Source organism: Spea bombifrons, chromosome 7 (genome assembly GCF_027358695.1).
Source record: "Spea bombifrons isolate aSpeBom1 chromosome 7, aSpeBom1.2.pri, whole genome shotgun sequence".
Lineage (NCBI taxonomy): Eukaryota > Metazoa > Chordata > Amphibia > Anura > Pelobatidae > Spea > Spea bombifrons.
In genome coordinates, this window is record NC_071093.1 from 34,349,058 (window position 1) to 34,373,830 (window position 24,773).

Consider the following 24,773-nt stretch of genomic DNA (forward strand, 5'->3'; position numbering starts at 1 on the left):
TATATTTTTTTTACACAGAATCAATTATTAATTACTAAAAATGAGAGGCTATCAAGAGTCCTAAAGCAGAAACATTCATATAATTGTAATAACATTCTAACCTAGGTTAAAAAAGAATATTTGACATCCATATCAAATTAAGGATCTGGTTATGAGTAACACGAAACCTATTGCAATACACATAGCAGAATCTAAGATCTAGGCATAGGGACATTTGCACCTTTAATGTCCATGTTGTAATAATGCATGGCGACTGGCGAGAATGACTGTGAGACAGAATGAGAGGGAGGACACGCTTCTTTAGCAGTACTCTGACCTCTATCCTCTCTTTCCCTGGTACAGCACAATGACAGACAGGTAGCATTCATACCTAGACAGGCTCATCTCGCCATCACGCCCATGGGAGTCGTCAAGAACATTAGGTTCGCTGCAGGAGGGGGAGCGAGATGAAGCATTGAAGGGAAAGAAAAAGCAAAACAAAAATCTGCATGCAAAACTATCAAAAGGAACAGAAATATATAACAAAACAAAAATACAAAACAACGGCAAATTGTCTTTGGTTTGGGCCATACCATTGATATAATGCTACAGGCAACGGGGCAGAGAACAAGCTCCAAGGGTGGAGAAAAATGGCAAAGTAATGCTATTGAATGGAAAATAGGAGGGAAGGAGAGGAAGCAACAGCTTAGGTGCTATGTTTTAGAAATTAAAGCAGCAGTACTGGGGGATGTGAAATTTAGTCCTACCAATGAGTAAATACAGTAACCAATTCCGGGCGTACAAAACAGTTAATAAAAAACAACACCAGTAGTGCTTAGTGGGATTGTTCAGGCTGTTCAATCGGTTCATAGGGCCATAGGAACAAATCTTTAGGCATTAGGTTACTCTTATATGGAACAAGAAGTCCCATCATCCTTTCTAGTGGTCCGTAAAACATCTGGAGAGGGTGCCTACCAGTTGCCCCTGCTGTAGGGAAAGACTATATTATTCATTAAAACAAGTGACGTCTAATTTAATTCTTAATAGATTATACCGTACATGGGCAAACAATGGTATTTCCCATGAAACATTTATTGTGGTTGTTTATATCACTCCTGAGTTGACCACTTCCCACAGGACAAAATGACATCATCAACAATGGCCAAGGTACAAAGCTTTGAGATATTGCATGGACCAACACGTGTAGCTAGTTCTGCTGCTTTAATTACACAATAAACAAACTGGATAACCATTTTAATCCTGCACATAGGAAAACAATGATTTCCAATGTGGTACCATAGCACTGGTTTCTTAATAAGTCCTTGATTAAAATGGGAATCTAGTCAATTTATCAAATAAAAGCCAAACTACTTGAATATCATGGCAGCTCTTCATGTGGACTTTCTATACGTAAATAAAACATATCATAGCTCAGACAAGACATGACTATCTGCAATGTTTGTTCTCCTGTTATCTTGGGCTCAGGAATAACTACTTTTTGTGAATATGGGAAGTGCCTAAGTCAAAATGTTTCAATAAGGATGTGCCCTAGGCTTTATAGCTCTGTGTATGTTAGGAGCATAAAGTTAACAGGTTCATTATACAGAACCTGTACATCTCAATGGATCACAGTGATCACAGTCCTTTTAGTAGCCAAGGCATAACAAGCAAAGATAACAGTATGGAAGCAACATATTACTGATCAGCAGGGATTCTGTAACTGTCAAGGTAATTCTGAAAGTCGTGCATTCAATTAATGGCTACAAGCATGGTATGGTTATGTCATAGTTCCCCTTCGATGGTAATCAGCCCACTAAGCAATGGATGGACAGCACAGTTTACCTTTGACTTGGAAGCATGCCTCCGGCCTCGGCCTGAGGGACAGACATGCTGGAAGTGTGACTGGAGAAACGTCTCCTCCCAATGGCACTCAACAGGTAAGCGTCTTGCTCACTTACCACACTGGGCATGCTCACAGAGTCATCTAAAAACACAAGGAAGAACTTTAATATTTTACCTGAAAATAGGTAGAAGCTATACTGCATTAAACCAGGCAAAGACTGAGCCTCAGATTATGTCAAAGAGCAAGACCACAAAAAAATTACCACAACGCAACCAGCAGAAATGTCTTGATAATGATGGCATTTATGATTGCCTCTGGCTCCACATAGGTTCTTTAAGCACTTAGCTATTAACTGCACAAACAGTATATGTTCTGGGATATTGTTTACTACACAATGTGCATCCATATACTCAGTCCAGCCAACAATATTCATTTTGTTATAAAATACTCTTGTTTCTTGTTTTACTGCAGTCCCAAATACAATACTAAGCTTGAATAACCAAGTTTTTAAGACGATATTAATATCAGACATTAATTTTATTTTCCTGTTTTCTGATGGATTACACATTCTGCAATGTAAGTAGCCTCCCCTTTACTGGCTGATTTCTCATGTAATGGGTTTTTCTAGAAGAGGTCCCAAAGGTTTATTCAGCTATAAATTATGTGTTGTCCCAATAAACAATATCACCCTCAGCTAGAAGCTTTATCTTTTCCTTAGAGTCCCATAAAGAAATAATGAATAACCTCCCTGTTTTTTCCCACTTACTTTCTTCTTCCTCCTCATCTGTGCGGCTGAGTGTGTCCTGTGAAGCTTGTTGGGAATGCTCACTGTCCTGTTCCCAGACAGTCCCTGTGCCTGTGTTGGAGCGGGACATTGTAGCTAAACTCAAACGGTAAGCAGAGGTGGATGTACCGGCTGTGCTGATTGAGGTCTTCCCTTGGTATGCTAAGGAAATAACAAGCAAAAGCTCATCAGTCCCCTAGTCGTTGGTATTGTCACTGTTAAATAATTAGCATGAGTAATAATGTAGTTTTGACATTACTGAGATGGTGTTCATTTCTACAGTGGATACAGTAGTATTGTAAAGTGAACAGAGTACAGTTATGTACTCTGACATGGGCCGATGTCCAGAGGGACAGCAGTCTTGGGTGATCAGCTACTGGGTGTGCCGCTACTCAATGGGGCTGTTACAAGGATACAGTCAAAGGATTTGTGTGCCTTTAAGGCACAGAGCGCAGGCATAAGATTTCATATCCAGGTGCTCAGCAGTGAGTATAGTGGCCACAGTATGGACTCCTGCGGGCACTGCCCTGAGTTGTAAAACTTAAAATGTGATATATTCAGATGTGGCCTAATTAATTGCATTAATCCCACTGGTTAAGGAAAGTCCTATCACCAAACTGTTGTATTTTTGGCCACCCATTAAGCATCTTCGGTATACCTGAACCACTATGCACAGCCTCCTTCAGAATCTTCAGTTCATTATTGAACTCATTGATCAGTGAGCTCTTGCACAGGGGTCTCGGGATGAAGCGGCGCTCCAACTGGTCTGCAATATGCTGCCGCGCACTTAGTTCATCCTGGGTTTCAGCTGGTTGCGCCAATAGCTGTTAAATGAAATGAAATCAAATTAAATTCTAATAAGACAGACTGACTCTACTAATGCTTTTTAACAGTATCGAGGACATAGTGTTGAGTTAAACTGATATTTATCCTCTTGTTAATGAAGTGTGTCTCATATTACGTAAAATATGATTCCATATTTTCTAACTGCTAACATTATCTACAATATTTTACATTTCTAAAGCTTTACATTTCTATATGGAAATACATGGTGTTAATGTTCTTGATTAGCTTAGCTTTCCAAAAAAACCCAGGTGAAAATGTTATGGTTTGCTCAAATACTATCATACTATCCCACACCGATCTGTGCTCACCAGAGTGTACCTGCCTATGAGTGTGTATGACAATTCAGCCACAGTTGGTGTTCATGTCAGTATGAGGTCTGATGTCGCATGATTTAGATACTTTTACTTTTAGGAATAGGCTTACCTTGCATTGTATGAAAGGTCTCAGGAGTACGAATATTGGGATACGAGTTCTCACAATGAAGTCAAGGAAGTCCCACAGGGCTAGTCCTCCCACCTTCCGAAGGGCCATCTCCTTCACTTGCAAGCTCAGCCTATACCACTGGCTTCCCAGCTGCCTCTCAAAGCAGACCAATATGACTTTGAGGGCTGCAGAGATTGGTTGAAGAAAGGGATGATTTGCATTAGCATCTCAAATAAGAGTCCCAAAAGTATGAATCACAGAAAATGTAGGGTGGTAAGTTACCAGAACACCAGCCTACAGAACACCATGCACGTGATTAATCCCTTAATGTAGGGACACTAATGTTCAATGTTAAACATTGTGTTAAAATGTCCTCACCAAGATAAGCAGCCTGACTGGTAGACTCTGCAAGCCCTTCTCTGCGCAGATCTTTCCCAGCATCCCCTGGGGTGGAGCAGTGGGCTGGAGAACTTTCCAACATAAAGTTCTTGCTCCGGGAGGTGCTGATGATTCTTGGGGGTAGCAGGATGTTTATCACAGTCTGCAGTAGCAGGAAGACCTCAGGCTGCTCCAACCAAGGACTATCTAAGAGAATATAGACATAGCGATCATACCATCGCTCACCACAAAACCTTTAAAATAATTGAACAGCTGTGGTTAATATTTTACATCTTAACTATCTACCTTTGCTTCCTGATCCAACTGTCAGCACAAAAGGAATCAGGAGGTTCAGGAGCATTCCCTCTCGCCTTTCCTGATTGGTAAATGGCGAGATCACGTGACTCAGTGGGAAGTCTTCTTTTAAAGCCTATAAGAAAAAGCAAAATATATCAAACAATATTGTTTACTTTTATATTTTCGCATTAGTGTGAAAAATATTGGTGCCTTGAATATTAAGTCTATGAAATCCCACATTTCACAGAGCATGGCTTGGCTTTCACCGCTTGCACACAAGTCACTCGTATCCTTCAGGAAACATAGGTCCAAGAGGCGGATGAGGCACTTATGCCTTCTGGCTTGGCCCTAGATCCTGATAAACCAGGCAAAGGGCTTGTGTCCACAGTGGATAACCCAACTCTATTAGGAAACTTTTTGAATGCCCCACTCCCACAAAGATGACAAACGTCTTTAAAAGAACATGGACATCTGGCCGCATTAAGATGGTAGTGAAGAAAACTGTGGTGATCCGATGACAGGAGAAGTAATTAGTATGACTTTTGACAAAACATACTTTTTATTCGTTCTTCTCTATCGTCTTCCAGTATCATAAACCACGTTTCAGATGGTTACATAAAAGACCCCATTTACTAACCTGTATCTGAAGAGCCACCAGCCTAACAACTGCTGTACTGAATGGCAAAGGAGGGGAGAGGTATGGGCTGAGATGAAGAAGAGGCAAGCCATCTGCAACACTTGAGGGCCCCACCACACCCATTACCTGCAAAGCAAAAACCATCAAGCCAAGGGTTAACAGATTTATATGGGACATGGAATTCCTGGCCTGCTAGTCCAGTTGTCTCTCTAAATAAGTTCTGGAATCCTGATCACACTGATCACAGTCTACGGAGCTATACAGCTTGATGTAACCTGAAAACCAACATTAGGGAGCAAGCAAGCAGAAAGGAAAAGACACACTTCATAAGAAACCATCCCTACAGCCTGAAACTTAGAAGGAAATATACCAAGACATGATAAAATGATAAAAGGGACTTGAACCCTTTTGGTTTCTGGCAAACCCATATGTTATTCACCTCACATGCACGCAAATGATTAAGAAAACAGAATATGATCTAGGTAACTATTAAGTTAAGATCTTGTTAACAGCCGACACATAGAACTATATTTACTGATGGAAGAATTGTGATAAAACTAGCACTGTAGATGTCACCGCACTTTTGAGCCACAATGAGACCAAGAGACCACACTTATGAGCCACAAAGGGACCAAGAATAGACTGTTGCATATGGAATCAGAGCGAAACACAAACACTTCCAAATAGGATGTGACACACGCTGCGGTTTTTCCTCAGGTGTAGTCCTGTGAAGCATGCAGCACAGATGAGGGACTCAGACGGCAGCCTTGAAACAGAAGGCAGGGCCCATGGTTCATGGTTACTCACCAGGTTGACACAAACATTGATCAAAGACCTAAGGTGAGGCAGGAAGGATATGATTGGCTGCCTCTGAAGTGTCAAACAAACCCCTTCTATCAAATTGCTGGCAGGTTCCCACTCAACCTGTCGCCTGCAATACAACAGGAGGAAGAGTTAAAGAGAAAAAAACGATGGCCTGGAACTGAAAAAGAGACAGTACTTTATGATTGTTAGGGGTATCCAGCAACAAGCTTTCATAACACAAGCCTTCTCTCGGAGACTTATCCCCGAAGATCACACATAGAGCAGTTCACATATATGTTTATGTCTTGAATGATTTTTTTTTGGTCCTGTATCTTCATCTTATAGCAGGCATGAAACCTGACAGATTTTCTTTAGACAGAAACCATCAAACTGATTAGAAACTAGTTTTGTTTACAGTACATCATTTTTTTTCGGTCAAGTCTCACAAACACTTTGGTAATGCGTGTTTCTTATAGAATTATCATACTGGAAAAACAAAATTAATTATCTGTTATTCAGCGATACTAACATTGAACATATTATATGGTATTATATGCATATGTATGTGCTTCTTTTCTAAAGCTGGAAAATCCTAAAATGAGCAATAAAAAAAATAATAACAGAACTCCCCTAAACAGCACACTAGGAGATCAAACTATACGGATAGAAAAATATAAACAAACGTATTTATTAGAAAAATTTGTAAACATGAGCACTGCCAATGTAAGACCATAGCAGACTCCCCACCATAAGAGCAGACAACACCCCAATTATACCCCCTTTATGGGTGGAGATGAGATGGGCCACAAAATTTAAGTCATTTGAGCTATATACACATTGGTTTTCAGTATGGTAAATCCTAAAATGAGCCCAGAATTACATTTCATCCCGGTGGTTTACTTACCTTAAGTTTATGGGTATGTTTCCCCTGCTGTTGCCCTTTCAGCCACCCAAGATCCGGCGTGTGAGCAGCAGCAGAGGAAAGTCATTTTTGGTCATGCCCTTACTTCAAGGTTTGCAACACGAGAAACGCAAACCACGTTTCTGCAGCACCTGCTCACCTTAAAGTTGGCATTTTGTGAATTTTATTGAACATACGATCCAGCCGCTTTAGGATGAGGATAAGGGCTGGTCTCACTGCTTCAGCTGTCCAGTCTGTGATAGGCAGCATCTCCATGATGTAACGTTTCAATCCCCTGCTCTCCATTGTCTGCGTGTCATAAGGTGCCAGCTTCAAAAGCGAATGGGCAATTTCAGCCAACCTAAAAAAATTTTTTGGGACATTTGATGTTTTTTCCACACTGAATCCTCTTTATCCTATGCTAACCTACAATGTTTAGGAATCAATTTGTAAACCATTTATTACATCAACCATGTAGTAAACTTCAAAAGCATGTTACATATTAACAAACAGTATTTTTGACAATATACCTCATATGTGATTTTACATCCAGTAGTTCCAGAGAGGTGACTCTTGGCTCTCCTGCCAGGTTCTGTAGAATCTTCAGTCGGGGCCCGCAGTGTTTGTAGAACTCAGTGCAGATGTTGAGCAGGGACTCTCGAGGCCTTCTGAACTCTTCTCTTGCAATCCTTTCATCAAGCTCTTCCCTGGGCAGGCCTTGACCTTCTTCAAGAAGATGGAGATTATCTCTGGAAGAATTAAGAATAGACATCAAGTTGTTAAACTTAAAATACAGATTGCATTAGAGATCATGTTTCCCATCATCACCGATGAGTCGAATCGTTTCTACCTGAGGTTGACCCCAGCTGACATTGTGTGATTGGCAGTTGTAGCTCCTTTGTGGCCTTGGTCACCCCTACTCATCTGTGGAGCTGTCATAGGCCTGTAAAAGAACAACTGTAATTAGCAGATGATCTAATTTTACCTCCTTAATTATTATTACTTACAACCCCGCAGACCTTTTTCATCCAAAATTAAGGATAAATATCATAAATGAGGATAACCCAAATTTACTCTCATTTGGTAAATAATATGACTCCTGATATTAATATGTAAGTGCAGCACGGTTTACACTAATCCACATATTACCTCGTCAGAGCCTCCACACTGTATAACAAGGCCTGAAGAGAAGTAGCCAGAGCAGCGGTGGCAGCTATTTCTTCTCGTGCGGCTGACACCGTCTCCAGCTGAGATGTCTGACGCTTCAGCTTCTGCAGGTAGCAGGGAACCAGTGCCTCCAGGACCATAAGCATCTGCAGACTGAGAAACATAGCGGCAGAGTCAGTGAACAGTCCTTTTCTGTGAATTTCACAAATACATTGCACATCGACATTTCCAATGATTTTCTTTTTAAAATGATTTATATTCAACTGATAGTAGCTCTAGGACATAGAGAAGTCCCCAGATGTTTAAGTCATTTGAGGCTACTGGGCACATTTACAGAATCAATTTTAGAAAAGAGTTTTGAAATCCATTAAATGTTGGGCAAAAATACATTAAGTAACCAGGACTCCAGAACTCTACACAACACTTTAGGTGAGGTCTGACCAGAGATCTGTAAAGTGACAGAACCACCTCCCTCTTTCTGCTACTAATGCCTCTAGCTACGGTATACGACCCAGCACCCTGCTATTTCCAACACTTTGCCGCTTAACTTTAAGTTTGCCTAGGTCCTTCACTTCTGATGTTGCTGACAGCACAGTACCCCTAATGGTATAGTTACCCAAGTGCAATACTCTACATTTATGAACATTAAACTGCAGCTTACCTTTGAGACCCATTACCAATCCCTGAGTTACCCCACTAGTAAAAAAGGCCTTTTGTCCTTCTGTCTCCTGTCACCCAACCATTGCTTTATCCATTCAACTATTTTAGCATCCAAAACCAAACAAACCCAAAGTCTTCTACAAGAGACCATGTCAAATGCCTTACTGAAATGTAGATTATATTTATATATATTTATAAATTATGTTAAAAAAATTAATTATGTTTAAAAAAAATTAATTATGTTAGTTTGACAAGCTCGCCCTTTAGTAAAAATGTGGTTTCTGACCTTGTAAACCATTTACATCCGGATATTTATCAATTCTTAGAACACTATTGTTCAATGGCTGTCCATCAATTCCTTTTATCCACAAGTGTGTCTCTTGTGAGTTTCCTTATCTACGTCTGTTTCTTTTGTGTGTTCCTCTACTTATGCTTGTAGTTCAATATTTAATTATTCACATTTCTGTCTTTTGTGTCTGTCCTTTAGCATCTCCTTGCTTTGCCTCTTCATTGTTTTAGTCTCATATAATGTCAAGGTGTCTCCTTACCTCCTGAATGATTCTGGAGCATAAGCTACAACTGTCACACACAGCTTGATGCACTCACTGATGGAGAACGCCATATCTTCATTTCCATAGCAAAAATCTAAAATAATATACAATAATAATAACAATAATAACAAAAATAGTTTGTAACTGGTGGATTGTGCGGACAATTTCCTGTTAACAACAATTTCAAATCAATTTTATGTGCTTAGAATCTGACCTTGACGCAAACAGTGATTTCACATTTTCAAGTTTGTTTTGGCAAAATAAGAAATTCAATAGAACCAACAAACCGAGCAACAATGCCCTATAAAACGCGTGTGAAAAAGCTCTAGTTCACAATATTGTTCCTGGAGGTCATTATGAACATACACCTTCTGTTTTGATGTTAGTGGATGCAGTTTCATTTTATTGTTGGACAGAAGACAGAGTAACTAACAATAGGCAAGTGACAGAAGACAATAACAGAAACAAATGGAAGGAACATACTTAATACACTGAAGTTTTTACGAACCTCACCTTAGTACAGTCAAGGAATTATTCTATATTTTTTTGGGCAGACACAGCCTTAAATTTCAAAACATCTCTGATATTCATGGTGGATAAAACATATATAAACTAGAACACTGAAACACCTCTAATAGTGTTACCTAATGATTTCAGAGGGCGTTCTGCTTTCACTAGTTCCAGGATATCTAGAATGTCCGGGGTATCTCCTTCCAATGACTGTAACAGGTCAAAAAGGCACTGAGAAGATACTCCTTTACTGGATGAGGAGCTGCTCACGCCGTCCTGGGAAACATAATGTCATATTACAAGCAGACACTATATTATATCGACATTCTGAAAACATTTTGCATGGAAACTACTAAATCAAGTCTTCAGGTAGGTAGCTTGTGCTACATGTTGAATGTTAGTTCTATACATAGGGAACGCCAAAAATAATTTAATAATAAACTCTTACAGGAAGGTCTAGAAGAGGAGCAACACTGGCAAACAGCTGCAGTACAAATGGTTTACGGTGAAGGATGTAGAACTGCCGGCAGGCAAACTCAATGGCTTGTCGCAGCTGAGGGTTACTTTCATAATCGGCATATACCTGGAAAGATTAATGAGTAAAGGCAGCTGAATACAATGGATTCACGTGGTTCTCCAATGCCTTTAAGTTTAGTCTGTACTGATCTGAATGCAAGTCTAGTATCTCCCACGCATATAACGTGGCTAAATATGCTAGCATTAGACAATACTACAAGCATTATATATTTGTAGAGAAAACTGAAATCTCAAATTTAAGCCAATTTGTTGCATGTCCCAGCACTGGCTCTATGATACTTTCAATTATTATGCAAATCATATACCCCTAAATATCGATTGCATGCAATCATTTTCACACCCTATCTACCAGTAGCTATGGTACCTGTAGCATTGTGGGAAGAATCCACTGGTATCCACTGAGTGAGAAAAGGTGGTTGAAGTGTACAGCAGTGTTAATGACAGTAGCAGCATACTGCCTGATGAGGGCACTATCTTCTGGGTGAAGAATCAGAGCTCCATTGAAGACATTCAGGAAAAGCATAATCTCATCACCCCAGGGGTATTCACTAGGCATCCCCAAGAACATCTCCTCTAAGAGCTTTATCCAAAGGCTCTTGTGCAGGGTGTCCAGGCCAAACAGCTCCTTTCCAGCTAGAAGAAATGCAGAGGTGAAGTAATATTGGATGATTGCCTTGTCCCAGTGACAGATCTTTATTCAAAACAAAGGTTGAGATGTGTGGGCACAGGCCCCCTAAATGAGAGATATGTGTTATTAGCCTGAATAATGTACTTATGTTATTGTTAATACTGATAATATTATTGTATTGTGTACACTGAGAGTATTCTTATGGTGACATTTAGGTATATATATAGGTGCTATACTTGGATAACAGGACTAATACTAGATTAAATATAAATATAACAGAAGAACCTTGAGGGTCATTGAAGAGGGAGAACTCAGCATCAATGGCACTTCGAGGGAATGACGGCAGGCGCAAGAGATCTTCTTGCAGCATGGAGACGTGGGACTGCTTATGGGCAGTGGGGATCTTCTGGGTCAGTGATATCAAAAAGAGGACTCGCCCAACCTCTTCCAATTTTCTTGTAAACACCTGGTGAAACAAAAACATCCATCAGAGGACTTCAGAATCTACAATGGAGGAATGCATTTTCTTCATAATACAATAATAGCACTTGAAGGACTATTCTACTGCCCAAGAAGTATCATGTTACTCATAACGTTATAACTAATAGTAACCATGCCAGGAAAAGGTCTGGGACTACCTACCTGTTTCTGAATCAGCTCCTGACCCTTTTCTGGTGGCATATGGACTAAGTTCAGCTGTGGGGAAACTGACCTCCGAAAAGGATAAATGTCACGAACATATGTCTGAGTAGATTGAAAGATGAGAAGCAGGGGAGAGGACAGCAGTTAATAAAAGTTCATGACATGCCCATATAACTCATAGCTCTTTTAAGTTATACCATAAGGTCACTAAGAAACCATCTGTAAATCACGGTAACTAGATTAGTGTTTATTTTCAGTTTGCCACAAAACAATACAGAGAGGGAATTTAAACATGCATGGGATAGGCCAAAACCTATCCTGAACCTAAGATGAGATCAAGAACTAATTATGGTCATAAAAAATGGGCAGACTAGATGGGCCAACTGGTTCTCATCTGAGGTCAAATTCTATGTTTCTTCTTACCTTGTTATAATGAATCAGATTCCACCTTTTGTCCATCAGGAAGTAATTGGCAGATTGAGAATCCGCTATATTGAAAAACTCCAGGCATTCCTAGAAATATAAAAATAGTTATCTTACCAACCCACCTACATTGTTATGTCATTCTGCTAATCTATAGTTATTCTATCAACAACTGGACATACAACAAAAATGTATCTCAACCTTGAAATATTGTAACTGTTTCTCTTTCTCACCTTCAAGAGCGCCTCAAACTGTGTGTCTTCATGTACTGGGAGCTGTGTGGGGATATCACACTCATTCTGTCCATGTACAACTAGAGTCTTTGTGCCTATAGTAGGAAAAACACAAATATTTATATATATATATAACATTATATTTAAATTAAATATATAGACAGCAGTGATTGTAACTAAAGTCTCACCTGGCATGGATGCAGTCACTAAAAGCTTAACCTCACATTGTTCCTTCTTCATGGTCTGCTTTAGATCCTTGAAAAATAGACCTTCAACGTACCCGACAACTTCCCAGAGGAAGGTCAGAGTGGCTGATATGGCATCCATGCCCCATTCACATGGAGTGCGGACAAAGTACATGATCAGGCCAACCTAAGGCAAAAAAACATTCATAGGCCACATAAAGGGACATTAATGTATCAAAAAAATTAAAAGCTGGGCCTAAGGGCAATTAAGGTTTTTCTATAACTGGAACCCATTAGGCAATGTAGCTCGTGGTGTACTCACCAAGTAGTTGAACAGAATGTGTGAGGTTTGGGCAGGGAAATCTCCAATATTTAGAAGAAGCTTCCTCAGCATGTATATCAACTCATCCTGCAACATGAATATCATAGACCTCAGTATTTTAATGTTATAAGGCAACATTATTCAAGTCACGGATTATGTACTGAGGTTAAATTATAACCTCTTTATTGACAGCATGTTTTTGAATCTCACCTGACGGTTACTGATGGTAAGTTTCTCCAGAAAATGTCGGAGGACAGTGGAGGGATCCTCAATCAAACAATTCCATAGAACCTGCTGTGCCACCGCACTCACTACACACATAAGTAAAGAAATACTAAATATATATTTATTAAATGTTTACTGCGGTCAAATGTTGGTTGAAAACTACCATAATAGTAAGCAAACCTACACATGTGTACAATGTGGTACTGTGCATTCAAGGGGCCTACTGAATTATTTGACCAACGTCATCATGAGTTATCAAGATCTATCCCATGTTTGGGATACTGAAAGAATGAAAACCTGAAAGCGCAGTCAATTTATTAATCATGGATTTCTTAGGATAGGTTTTCCCATGCTCTCTGTACAAGCTAATACCTGCTACCCCATCTTCACGGACATCACCATCCTCCATAAGGTGAACAATAGGCAAGACCGCAGCACAGATACAGGCAGGAAAGACAGGTTGGGGTGGCTGAGACACGTGATGATTTGCCGAGTGGTCTGTGGCATGTTCCTCATCTGTAATATAATGGTCAGGGAAACAAAGGCTCTCCATTAATGATAGTGAAACAAAAAACATGCTCTACAGGTTCTTCTGTCTAGAAACGAACATCCAGGAGCATCACTTGGGATGCCTTCAGATGGGGCACTGCAAGAAATTCATTTCTCCAGTTAGCAAGTCTTTTTAAACTGTGTATGTATTTGATAAACATTGAGGTATAAGTGATGGGGCTGACCCCACCACATAGGTGAGCTAGGGGTCTGCCTAGTGCACCAAGCTAGGAGGGGGTGCTGCCACATGATCCTCTTCTATGTTTGTAAGCATGTGCATGCAGGAATGGAGGTGCCAGGGACCAGCCTTGGTAGGTAAGTTGTCATGAAATGGTTTGTCTCACTGCAATACTATAAATCATCTTGCAAGAAAGACTCAGCTGAAACATTTCATCTTCCCAAAGCTTCACCAGTGAATATCCCATTAATTGTTTTTTGAATATCCAACTCACCCTTGTTGTAGTTGGGTTAAGATGTACAGATTGAAGGTAAAGTGAAACTCACCTTCAGCACTCACAGCAGATCTGATAGACCACACGGACCCTCTGCGGAAGGAGTAGTTGCGATGTGAGGTACTGGAGGTGCAGGATGGGCTCACTGAGAGTCTGCGAGAGTTCAAATTTGGGGCTTCTTCTACTGGCAAAGAAAATGAATGAGGTGAAACCTATTTTTTCACGTGGCAAACTATCAGTAATTTTAAACCCATTATATTAAGAATCACAATAGAACTTTACATTAGACAGGGTTTACATATAATCATTCTAACTGATTAAAAATGTAATAGCAACACTGGACGAACCTTCTTCCTCTTGCTCAGAGTTGGGTGAACAGGTCGGTTCATAGCAGGCCTCCTGTGTCACTGGGATGGCTGTTATCAAACTGGCCTCTCTTCCCAATCGCTTCTTCTCCTCTTCCTGCTGAAGGTTCTTGAGAATGTGTTCAGCTCTCTGGTGGGACCGAGACACAGCACGGGCAGAGAATGATTTCTGGATATGAAAAATGGGAGACAAAGATAGGAGCGAAGGATCCTGTCTCAGTACCTTGGTTGTACATCTTTGTGGAGTCAAGGATTAGGATAAGAAAAATTGTGCTAAAGGAGTGTATGCGCTGACCTGGCTCTTAATAACATTAAGGAATATTAAATTAGTGAAAAGGAGATGTACTTACACAAATGTGATTGAACATTGTAGTTAAGGGAAAGTAACCTAAGTATCGGATTTAGCATTTCAGTGGTATAAAGCAAATCACCCTCTGCAAATCACCTTCATTTTATGTATACATTCTATTTTGCATTCTGAAACCACTTTTTATTGCCGCTACAAGAGAGCAACTACTACTTTTCACCCCTCCTTTTGTTTCAATTACCCAAACTACTCCCTTTGATTGTTCACAAGTGGGGCCCTCATAAGCCCACCATTCCTGCCAGGAACTTTGTATAAAAGAACCATAAGGCTAGATGACAAGCTTGTGGGCAGGGCTCTCAACTGCTGATATGTCTGTATGTGTAAATGTATATTTGTTATGTTTGTATGTTAACTGCCCCAATTCAATTGTACAGCGGTGCATCATTTTTCGGTGCTTAATATATAAAATGTAATAATAATATATATGATTATGATTTGGCATTCATTTAAAAACAAGAAAATGAACCCGATAACATTACAACTATTTCTACTACTCACTGACTGGTCCTCGTTGATTGGGTCCTGGACACTTCCACTGCTCTGCGGAACCCAAGGTGGGTCAAACATTGGAACTGAGGGCATTCCCAGGATAGGAGAAGGCAAGGTGAAGTTAATGCTCGGAGGAGGGATCTGTCACAGGATAAAACATTGCAGCATTACATGACCTGAATAAAAATGTACACTGTACGTGTGCAGACAGTTAATTCAGTAGCCAAACAGAATGTTTTATAAACCTTATAGATCTGTTGGGCACCTTCCTCCATCCTTGGCCAGACCTGGTACCTGAACCTCCAGAGTGTATGGAACTTCAGGATGGCATTGAGTCTCTGCCCTGCTTCCGGGTGCTGGAATTCACATGTTAGCATGTCGGAGACAGCATCCGGCACCTTCACAGCACACAGCAAGAACATGGCAGCTGCAGGAACGCAGATGTATTTATATTTAAAAATAAAATTTTGTACAAGGAAGACATGGTAGGGTCATTTAGCTAAAGCATTTATTTCTACCATCATTCATGTTTTGGGAAAGTAATTTGAAACATCAGCAATACAATGTTTACTGTGTCTCTGGTCATCTGCATTGCCAGGATTGTTTTCCGTTCAACATGGGTACCTCCAAACTGTAATATAAGCTTTGTTTTAAACATTTTTAGTTGGAACTGACAAACCATAAGTTTGAACTGACAAACCATAAAACACAAGCTGCCTTCGCATTGTTACAGCGTTAGTGAATACACTATTTGCTGGTGAAGATGCAGTATTTCTTGGTCTAACAATTATAAGGATGGGTGACAAGATTCACACAGTGAATGCCTCCAGGAATTAACAATGCTATATTGATTATATTGATTCAAGAACCTAGCGCTGTTGAAGTGTATAAACCATACCTGAGTATTAAATGTAACTGTGCATGCATTTAATAGCTGAGGCAAAGTGGAATGGCTAACATGGAGCAGAAGCCACGTTCTACCCCATTGTGCCTACAGACCACCAACAATGTCTTAGATTTTCTTGAGAACTTGCAACATAAAATGCTGATAACATTACAAAGATCCTTGCTGGAGGAAATAGTTATCTATTTCATTTTGAAGTCAGGAAGGATTTTTCTCTTTGTGAAGCACATTTGTGAATCTCTTCAATGTGTTTTTTCTTGCCTTCTTCTGGATCATCTGCAGGGTTGCACTTGATGGACTTGTGTCTTTTCAAACCTAAGCTACTATACAACTATGAAATAGTGTGGGGTGTACAAATGGAATTTAGTGTTATAAGACTCTCAATAATACTGAAGATAGCTCCGTACAAACTATCTGCACTAAACAGATACCTGCAGCTCCAGCCATGTGCTCATCCACACTCAGTAGAAGCTCCCAAGCAGCTGGTTGGATGTCTCCGTACATCTCCTCTGTTAGGATCGGTGCCGCTTTAATAAGCAATGACAGGGGCGCTGGAGACAAACTCATCACCTACATTGTACAGAAGGGTATTTCATTATTAGAGAATAAAGCATATGTGTCCCTTACAGAGTTACAACACAAATGGGAAGCCAAGTGAACCATTAATGGTTCAATTCTACCACAATGAACAAAGCAGGTTCAATGGCCTGATATCTCCAAAACTACCAACTGTATCCTATCAAACTAGTGAAATAAGCAACCGTGTACATTATACCACAGGCTGAGAGCAATGCCAAGAATATTTACTTCACATCTTTACAGAGCCCACCATTATTGCATCTGAGTTAATAAGACTTCCAACCTAAACTATCTCTCGGAAGGTGCTGACTACATGTGTGTCATCTCACAATTACTAACATATGCACATCACACCTTGGGTTAATCATTTAAGTAAAAAAGGTACTATGCATGGTCGGTGAATGCATTTCAGACTTTGACCTGGAAGTCTTGCTGCCTGCCTTAGCACAGCTTGGGACCTTGTTTAATTCCTTTATAACCTCTAACCTAACACAAATCTAATGCTCTGAACCCTATAACTCCTACTCAATATAATAATGCTAATTATGTCTGAGGTCAATCCAGATTTTGTTTTATAGAAACCTGATTCTCAATACTGAAGCTAGCTAAAATCATTTTTCTCTATTGCCTTTTTATTGATTAATTCTCTATTAATTGCTTATGGTGATATATTGTGGGCTTTATTAGGCCAATCCTGTTATCGGAGCAGCTGAGCAATTTAATAGGGAGTTTTTAAATGTAATTTAAAATTTCAGAAAATCAAGTCAGATCCATATTACATGATGTCTCAGATAGCATTCTAGATGCTAATACGTTTCTCATTTTTATTTCAATAATAACTCACCTGATGCCTTATATATTTCAGCATTCCACTGTCTTTCTTTCCTTCCAGGTTGGCCTCTGTCACTCTCTTTTTCAGAGAAGGAGTTCGCAGGCAAGACTTATCAGAACACTATGTAAATTATTTTAAAAAATCACATGTATGCACCCTTAGTATTCAAACCTAGAACACATTGACAAGCTACACAATGATCAATATTAATAATGAATGGGAGTCTCCAATCTAAAATTTAATGAGTATACTTTAAATTACTTTTAACTATAACATGTATTGAAAACTTTTGAACTTTTGTAACTGTAGATTAGTTGTGCTGGAAAATCTAAATATAACACCTACTTTCCGCTAGACATAATGTGTTTCAGAGATGCAGTCTCCATAAAAACTAATAGAAATTCAGTGATAATTGGCGCACGCTTATCATCTGCCCCATTATTGCTCCTTGTCTTACTTTTTGCTATAAATTCTAGAAGGACTCAATTTCTTTACACATACTGTATATCTAAAAATGTCCCTGCAGATTACTAAAATTATGCAACAGGATTCCTGCATGGAGTCTTAACCCTCTTTCTTATTTTGTATGAAACACTCACCTCTTTCACCTTTTTGCCCCTAAGTCCAGAGCCGCAGCCCAGGTTGTCTTCTTTGAGCGAATCCACGGTGTCTCCATAGAGCAGCTTAATTGCTCTTACCAACCTGGCGCAGGAGCGACTGTGATGAAGGTAGCAGTGAGGGTGGCAGTAATCCACATGAGTACAAATGAAACTTTGTTGGTTGCATAAAAGGATCATGACCTAACACCAAAGAACAGCCCTCAGTTACATGTCTACACACAAAACATAATGCAAAATTGTTTCATAAACAGAATGAAAAGCAGGTACCAATAGTTGTAAAGCACACATTGATAAAGTACAGACATGCACGTGTTTTATCTTCTTGAATAAAACATACTCCCATTGCGTTAGTATATGATTTATATATAGAAGCATCAACATGTTTAACCAGAGAGGTTCTGATTTCAAGATAACTTGGTAACAGTTACACCTCCACTCAACATCTGTAGGCATGCTGAAAACAAAAATGATGAGTTATTTCCCGATTTGAAGATAAGGATATTGCCATTACACTAAATGGAGGAGCCTATGGATCCACATTATTCCATGTTGAATAGTAATATACTCTAAGATTTGGTATGACAAAAGGGCTAAGATAACCCCTGGTTTTATATATATATATATATATATATATATATTCTCCCAAGTTATTCTGGGGAAAATAAGGGAAAAAGAACAACTTTAGGACAACACATTACAAAGTAGAGATTGCACAAACAAATTATAATGACTTTTCTCTTAGTAGAACTTCGAACTATGAACTATGAACAATGGTAATTGAAGTTGCTTTTGTATTGGCCATTTGGTTGTGTTTCATAGCATTTCGATATAACAAGTTAGATGAATATACCCAAATGATCCCCATTTTTTGTAGAATGTACTTTACACTGTAAATACATTATTTAATGGGATTTGATGAAGATGCATATATCCCTGTTGAGCCTTTGCATCATATTGATGGTGGCCTTGGTTTGCGGGTACACGATGGAAATCTTTTTCAGCTGTAAGTCGTTTTCTTGCATACTACTCACATGCAGCCAGGACATGTTACGATGGTAGCTTTCCTCTGTGCCAATGTTGCTTCCCTCTGGCTCAATACTTGGTTCACTAGTGCTCCAAGGACTCCCTTCTTCTCAGAGACAAACATCAAAGAAGCCATAAGGTTACTTGGTCTTTTTTGGCTTGACAGCACCATGATCACACCTTGCACAGCCATGCACAGATGATTTCACAACACAACACAAAGCTTATCCCCCACTCCCATTCCCTCTGACTACCAGCTGGGTTGGCGACAACAAGCACATGGTCACATGTCCCTCAAAGGGATTGGGACAAAAGTGGAGAACGAATTCCCTGCATCTTCAAGATGCTGCAAACCATTTGACTGATCTGCAGTTATAGAGCTTTAGGGCTAAACAAACACATTTGGGATTTTTTACTATCATCATCAGACTATCATTAAACTATAAAAACAGAATAAAGTTTCTATGATGCTTTGTTTTACAGTCTTTGAGGGAAGAATATTGTGTCCTCAAAGATTTCACACTATGCTCTTGAATTATGATAATGGAATTGTGAGTCAAAATTAAAGGCTGTTATGGCCACAGAAAATCTTGCTCCTGGCAATGGGTGGGGGTCGTATTAGACCAAAAGTTGACATTGGAAGCACAATGCTTTGCAAAATTAAATAGATGGTACATATCAATAACACATGGAAGATTTGTTGGCATTTCTGCTTGCAAAGACACTTTTTGTACTAATAGACCTAATTTCTTTTCAGTTCTTACAAAAAATAAATTCCAATAGACTCTTCAAAATAGAATTATGCATCCAAGGTCAATATATTATATATTCCAAATTCACCCATTGTCTTGATTATCAGCAACTGCAGTTTCAGTGCCAAACAGCTGATCAGCCCTTTCCAGTACATCTGGTTGCCTGAATATTAGTCCTAATGGTGGCAAAAGATTTTTCAGAGTGGCTATTGCTACTGTTTGTACAAGCTGGTTGTAGATACCTCTATTAGTAAGTATGTCTGCTATGTTTTCCCTTTGGAGCCTCTCCTCCGGGTTACCTATGTCAGTAACAGTGTCCCTGCTCTGTGACAGCTGGATGTCCTCATTCTCGGACCCTGAGTCCTGCCGTGTTAGTTTGGTGCTCTTTAGGCTGCCGGCCCGGCGAATGCTGGACAGGGAGCCCCCTTTCTTCACCCGGAAACTGCGGGTTCCTTTAATCTGGAGCAGGCGGGAGCCTCCTATCCTGATCTTCCTGCTGGGAACTGCATTGAAAGAACAAAAGAGGAATTTTCCCTCCTTTTAAATGTTTACCAATTTTCTCTTATTTGTGCAAAGTTCTTTTTTTTTTGAACTGGACCTAATTCTATTTTTTTTTTTTTGCCAATTGAGCAAGTTTAATCAAGGATATGAACAAGACTGCACAATAAGTATCTGCCTCTCTGCAAGCTTTCATTACTTATGATGCTTCCAGATATGGAATCTTCAGATATTTGTCCTGCGTCTGATTTTGTACCATATTGTCACTTTAAAGGATTGTAGGGCATGGATGTAAAAAGAAAAGTAGGATCCAATCTCTTCCAGTTTTCAATTGGTGGATAATTCAAGCTCCAGAATACATTATATTATGGGATGAGAAATAAGCCAATTCTTTTCCTTAAAGTCTAGTGGACTGGATAGAGCTCCAACTAGATATACAGTTTCCCATATCCGTCAGAAAGTTGATATTAACATATTAACTGCCAGAACATGCGGTGGAGTGGTAGAATAGGTCAAAGGGCATTTAAACGGGTTGAGTATACAAGAACCAAGGCGTAACTGGGTACAGGGTAAGCCTTTGGTCTGCATCATTCATAGCATTTGAATTGGTTCTCCTTCTTTATAAAAAGAAATAAAAAAAGGAAAAAAAAAAACACAAACAGTATATCATATTGTTGTTTATACCACTGTTATCCTTTCACCAAACTCTTTAGATATCCATAGATATAGCTATCGATTAAAAAAAAATAATAATTCTTCTTCAGCAAATAAAAACACACACAAACTTTGTGTTTCTTATGAAAAGTTATTATATTCTATATTCTAATTAAGTCTGATTATCTACTTGCATAGCCACCAAACACTACTGAAAGACTCTGATCCAAATACAAGAAAGAGTTTGATCAAAGGAACAAAGAATGTGTGGCATAAACTATGTGTAATTGTCAACTGCAGAGTAAACTTTTTATTATACTGGAACGGAGGAACTAGTAAAGTTCTAAAGTTGAATGACATTACAATTCTGAAAACCATGACGTAAAAAAGGATATCTTGGGGAATCTACAGTTACATTATCCAGCTTTAAAAAGTTTACATATTCAGCCTTCATCACACATATCACAAAATGATACACAGAAAAAAAAAATGTCCCCCCCCCAAAAAAAAAACCAGGGCTTTCTGGAAGACGACATCCAAAAATAAATTAAATAAATTACACCACTCACCGAAAAAACTGACAAAATATGGCACAAGGAACAGATTGGTATGTACGGTACACACTCTGACCTCCGATCTTAGAACATTTCTACTGTATGTACCGGATGATACCCTGATTAACTCTTCTGGTACCAGGAAGAAAAGTAAAGGAACCCCTTTGTGTTTGGGTTTATGATCACCAAACACGGCCCAGGCAATGGTTATTTGAGGTTAGAAGTGGACAGGTTATGTGCGCTATTATCTCAGTCCCAGCGTTATTTAGAATCGGACGTACACAGAATGTGGAGGCCAGAGAGGTTTCTTTGTGTATGAATCCCAAGGATGCCTAACACTGTAGCTGATTGAAAAAGCGATGGAGACTGTGGGAAGCCTTCTGTCACTGCAGAAAGCTTAACCCCACTCTGTTAAATACTTTTATACACATTACTATTCACAGCGGGACAGGAAATCTCAAGTTTGATAAATATGCATTAGCAGAGAAAACATTACCCAGAATTTTGCAATAGTATATGGGGCTCCATGAAGTGTGATTGACATTGTTATAGACTAATGTTCTCACAAATATATGACAGCCCGGCTTTTGTATTTGTAGCGTTACTGGGATGCAATTCTTTTTCCATTTTTGTTTACGGCACTAAATTGGGAAGCAATTACCTTGCATTAACAATTCCAGCCAAACCATTATTAAACATTATCGGAACAATCAAGAGATCCTTCCAAAATGAGATTCAGTCATCAAGCCCAATATACCACACAAAATATATCAAAAAAGCCTGTTGAATATTATACTATCAGGAGCTGTCTGCATTGGGTAAATGGCCCAGTGCTCACATCCATGAGCCGGTTACATAAAGTTCCTATTTAATACATACTGGATTCATTTACCTAGAACAAATGCTCATTTGGCTAACTGAACCCAGAAGGCTCAACCTTAAGCAACGGTAATGCGGACAACATATAAACGACAATCCCTTTCTCAGTGCCTTCCATGGTTCAGTGAAGATGGGCTGGAGCGGTTATTGTAATATACTATATACCAGCCAAGCTGTGAATATGCATCTCACAAAAAACATGATGTCACCTTACCAATAGCCTAAGTCACATTGAACAATAATGCTATGGTCCAGGAACTCCCTACCTTTCTTCTCCTCATAGCCTGTGTCCGACTTTAGAGTGTGGCTGCTGCTGTGTAGAGAGTCTTTGGAATCTTCATTTTCATCCAAGATCCCAGCAAAGCTGATCTTCCTCTCGTATCTATGTCGGTCCATCTCTGGGTCCAGTCGCAGACGGCATGTTTCCAGATCCTGGAATAGGGATTAGATCACCAATTTGATATCTAGCAATATATTAGGTGATATATTACATAATCATTTATCCAGAATAAGTACAATTAGTTAATTAATAAAAGGTGACACCCCAGCTGTAGATCCATGAAAACCAATCACCTATATTGAGTTATGATGTAGGCTATATTATTTAGCACTAAGGTTGTTCTAAAACTCCATTGCGTCAACATCTGGATAGGTATGTTGGGATGTTTAGACTATCTGGGAGATAATAACCAACTTCATCGTCTCAGAACTTTTTGATCTTCCACTTTGAATATAATGAATCAAGGTGACTCAGTCCTAACACAATTAACATTTACCTAAAATACAAATAAATGTATACCTGAAAGTTTGAACAATGAACAGTTTGAGATTAACGCCAAAACATACCGCAAGAGGTTCGGCTCGGGGCCTTGGCAGGCATGGGAATGTTTCACGTAAAAAGGTGGTGATTTCCAAGAGCAGCTGACATGCTGACATCTTCAGGGCAAATGGACAGCCACATTTGGTTGGGTTTACGGAACCTATAAATTGAGAGTCTGGGTAAGGAGAGCAGAGCATACTCAGACCTGGTAAGGAGAAGAACCAGCGTGCGAGTGACAAAAACCAGACACCCAACACCAGGGGTCAGAGATCAGTAGTCATAGAGGTGCAAAGTAATGGAATTCATGAGATCCTTTGTACAAGAATTCCCTCCTACATTTTAAAACTGCTGCTTGTAGCGTGTTAAGGAAAATAGTATCTGAAAGAACTGAATCTGGATCATGGAAGGTCCTAGTTTCTGCACAAATGCCTAAACCTTGTTTGGAATTTAATGGTTTGTCTCTGCCTGTTTTATATTATGTTCTGGAAAGCTGTGCCATTATGTATTTTAATTTGTTCTGGGGCAATTCTTGTACACAATGTTCATGTTCAGTGACAGAATAAATCCAGAAATCAATGACACGTGATCGCTGGCATGGTGAGGGTATCTGTCTTTCCTTCCCTTCCTGTCCAATGTGACGTACGTGAGGTAGGTGCAAAGGATTGATTTAGCCTGTTCTTGCTGTAGAGGGAAGTTGCAGTAAATACAAGTTTCTCCACCATGACAGATAGTGAGAAGGTAAAATCAGAATGTCTACCTCAATAACGAAAGTGTCTTGAACGTTGAGGCTGAGGGAAGTCATTTTCTGTTTGCGCTCTCCTAACAGCCGGACTGTGTCTCAACATTTTTCTGTAAATGTTCTAAATCATCAGTACAACTGAAAATAGTTTCCCTCAGTCTGCTAAAATAACACGTCAACTTAATTACATCAACACATAATTAAAACGTGTTTGTTAAAGTTACAAAATGTTCTTTCATAATGGAGACAATTGCATTTTTTGTTTTCCCTTTAAAAGAATTTCACATGCAAAGAGCTAAATTAGCATCTTCTTCTTTATAAAGACTTGATGAAAGTCTCTCACCCGCTTTGGTGCTTTAATTACAGATTGTCTTAGAATAGAATTTTATTACCTGGGAATTAATCATGTTTTTTTTTTTTTTTTTTTTAATTTATTTTATTAAAAAAAAAATTCTCAGACTCTCCCAGTAGAACATAGATTATATTCTGGAGATAAAAGCATTGTGTACTTTATCACAGGTAATATAATGCTATGCAAGACTGATTAACATCTTCTGTGAAAAATTAAAGTGGGAAAAGGAGTGTGGGCTTCAGATATGTGGAGAGCCGCAAATCTGAAAAGAAGAGGAAATATGGAGAATATGTAAGAAACTAAAGTAAATAGCAAAACCAAATGCTGGGCTGGATTATTTAGGATGGGTAAATATGCAAATTCATTTACA

General features: G+C 39.2%; 1 protein-coding gene across 1 annotated transcript in view; it reads right to left on the reverse strand.

The window, feature by feature from the left end:
• The window catches only part of UNC80 (unc-80 homolog, NALCN channel complex subunit), a 65,611-nt gene that overhangs the window by 8,111 nt on the left and 32,727 nt on the right, over window positions 1–24,773 (reverse strand). Inside the window, exons 25-58 of the mRNA XM_053470747.1 lie at window positions 23,339–23,472; window positions 22,759–22,924; window positions 19,164–19,261; window positions 18,112–18,312; window positions 17,525–17,632; window positions 16,533–16,671; window positions 15,443–15,624; window positions 15,207–15,338; window positions 14,324–14,510; window positions 14,029–14,157; window positions 13,348–13,491; window positions 12,961–13,061; window positions 12,751–12,837; window positions 12,432–12,615; window positions 12,244–12,338; window positions 12,011–12,100; window positions 11,588–11,689; window positions 11,231–11,411; window positions 10,682–10,950; window positions 10,229–10,363; window positions 9,915–10,056; window positions 9,268–9,364; window positions 8,042–8,212; window positions 7,743–7,835; window positions 7,423–7,641; window positions 7,053–7,253; window positions 5,995–6,118; window positions 5,188–5,313; window positions 4,560–4,683; window positions 4,254–4,460; window positions 3,876–4,060; window positions 3,265–3,430; window positions 2,589–2,768; window positions 1,822–1,963 (exon numbers count right to left, since the gene is read on the reverse strand). Of these exons, the coding sequence (XP_053326722.1) occupies window positions 1,822–1,963; window positions 2,589–2,768; window positions 3,265–3,430; window positions 3,876–4,060; window positions 4,254–4,460; window positions 4,560–4,683; window positions 5,188–5,313; window positions 5,995–6,118; window positions 7,053–7,253; window positions 7,423–7,641; window positions 7,743–7,835; window positions 8,042–8,212; window positions 9,268–9,364; window positions 9,915–10,056; window positions 10,229–10,363; window positions 10,682–10,950; window positions 11,231–11,411; window positions 11,588–11,689; window positions 12,011–12,100; window positions 12,244–12,338; window positions 12,432–12,615; window positions 12,751–12,837; window positions 12,961–13,061; window positions 13,348–13,491; window positions 14,029–14,157; window positions 14,324–14,510; window positions 15,207–15,338; window positions 15,443–15,624; window positions 16,533–16,671; window positions 17,525–17,632; window positions 18,112–18,312; window positions 19,164–19,261; window positions 22,759–22,924; window positions 23,339–23,472 (5,041 nt within the window). The remainder of the gene's footprint in view (window positions 1–1,821; window positions 1,964–2,588; window positions 2,769–3,264; window positions 3,431–3,875; window positions 4,061–4,253; window positions 4,461–4,559; window positions 4,684–5,187; window positions 5,314–5,994; window positions 6,119–7,052; window positions 7,254–7,422; window positions 7,642–7,742; window positions 7,836–8,041; window positions 8,213–9,267; window positions 9,365–9,914; window positions 10,057–10,228; window positions 10,364–10,681; window positions 10,951–11,230; window positions 11,412–11,587; window positions 11,690–12,010; window positions 12,101–12,243; window positions 12,339–12,431; window positions 12,616–12,750; window positions 12,838–12,960; window positions 13,062–13,347; window positions 13,492–14,028; window positions 14,158–14,323; window positions 14,511–15,206; window positions 15,339–15,442; window positions 15,625–16,532; window positions 16,672–17,524; window positions 17,633–18,111; window positions 18,313–19,163; window positions 19,262–22,758; window positions 22,925–23,338; window positions 23,473–24,773) is intronic.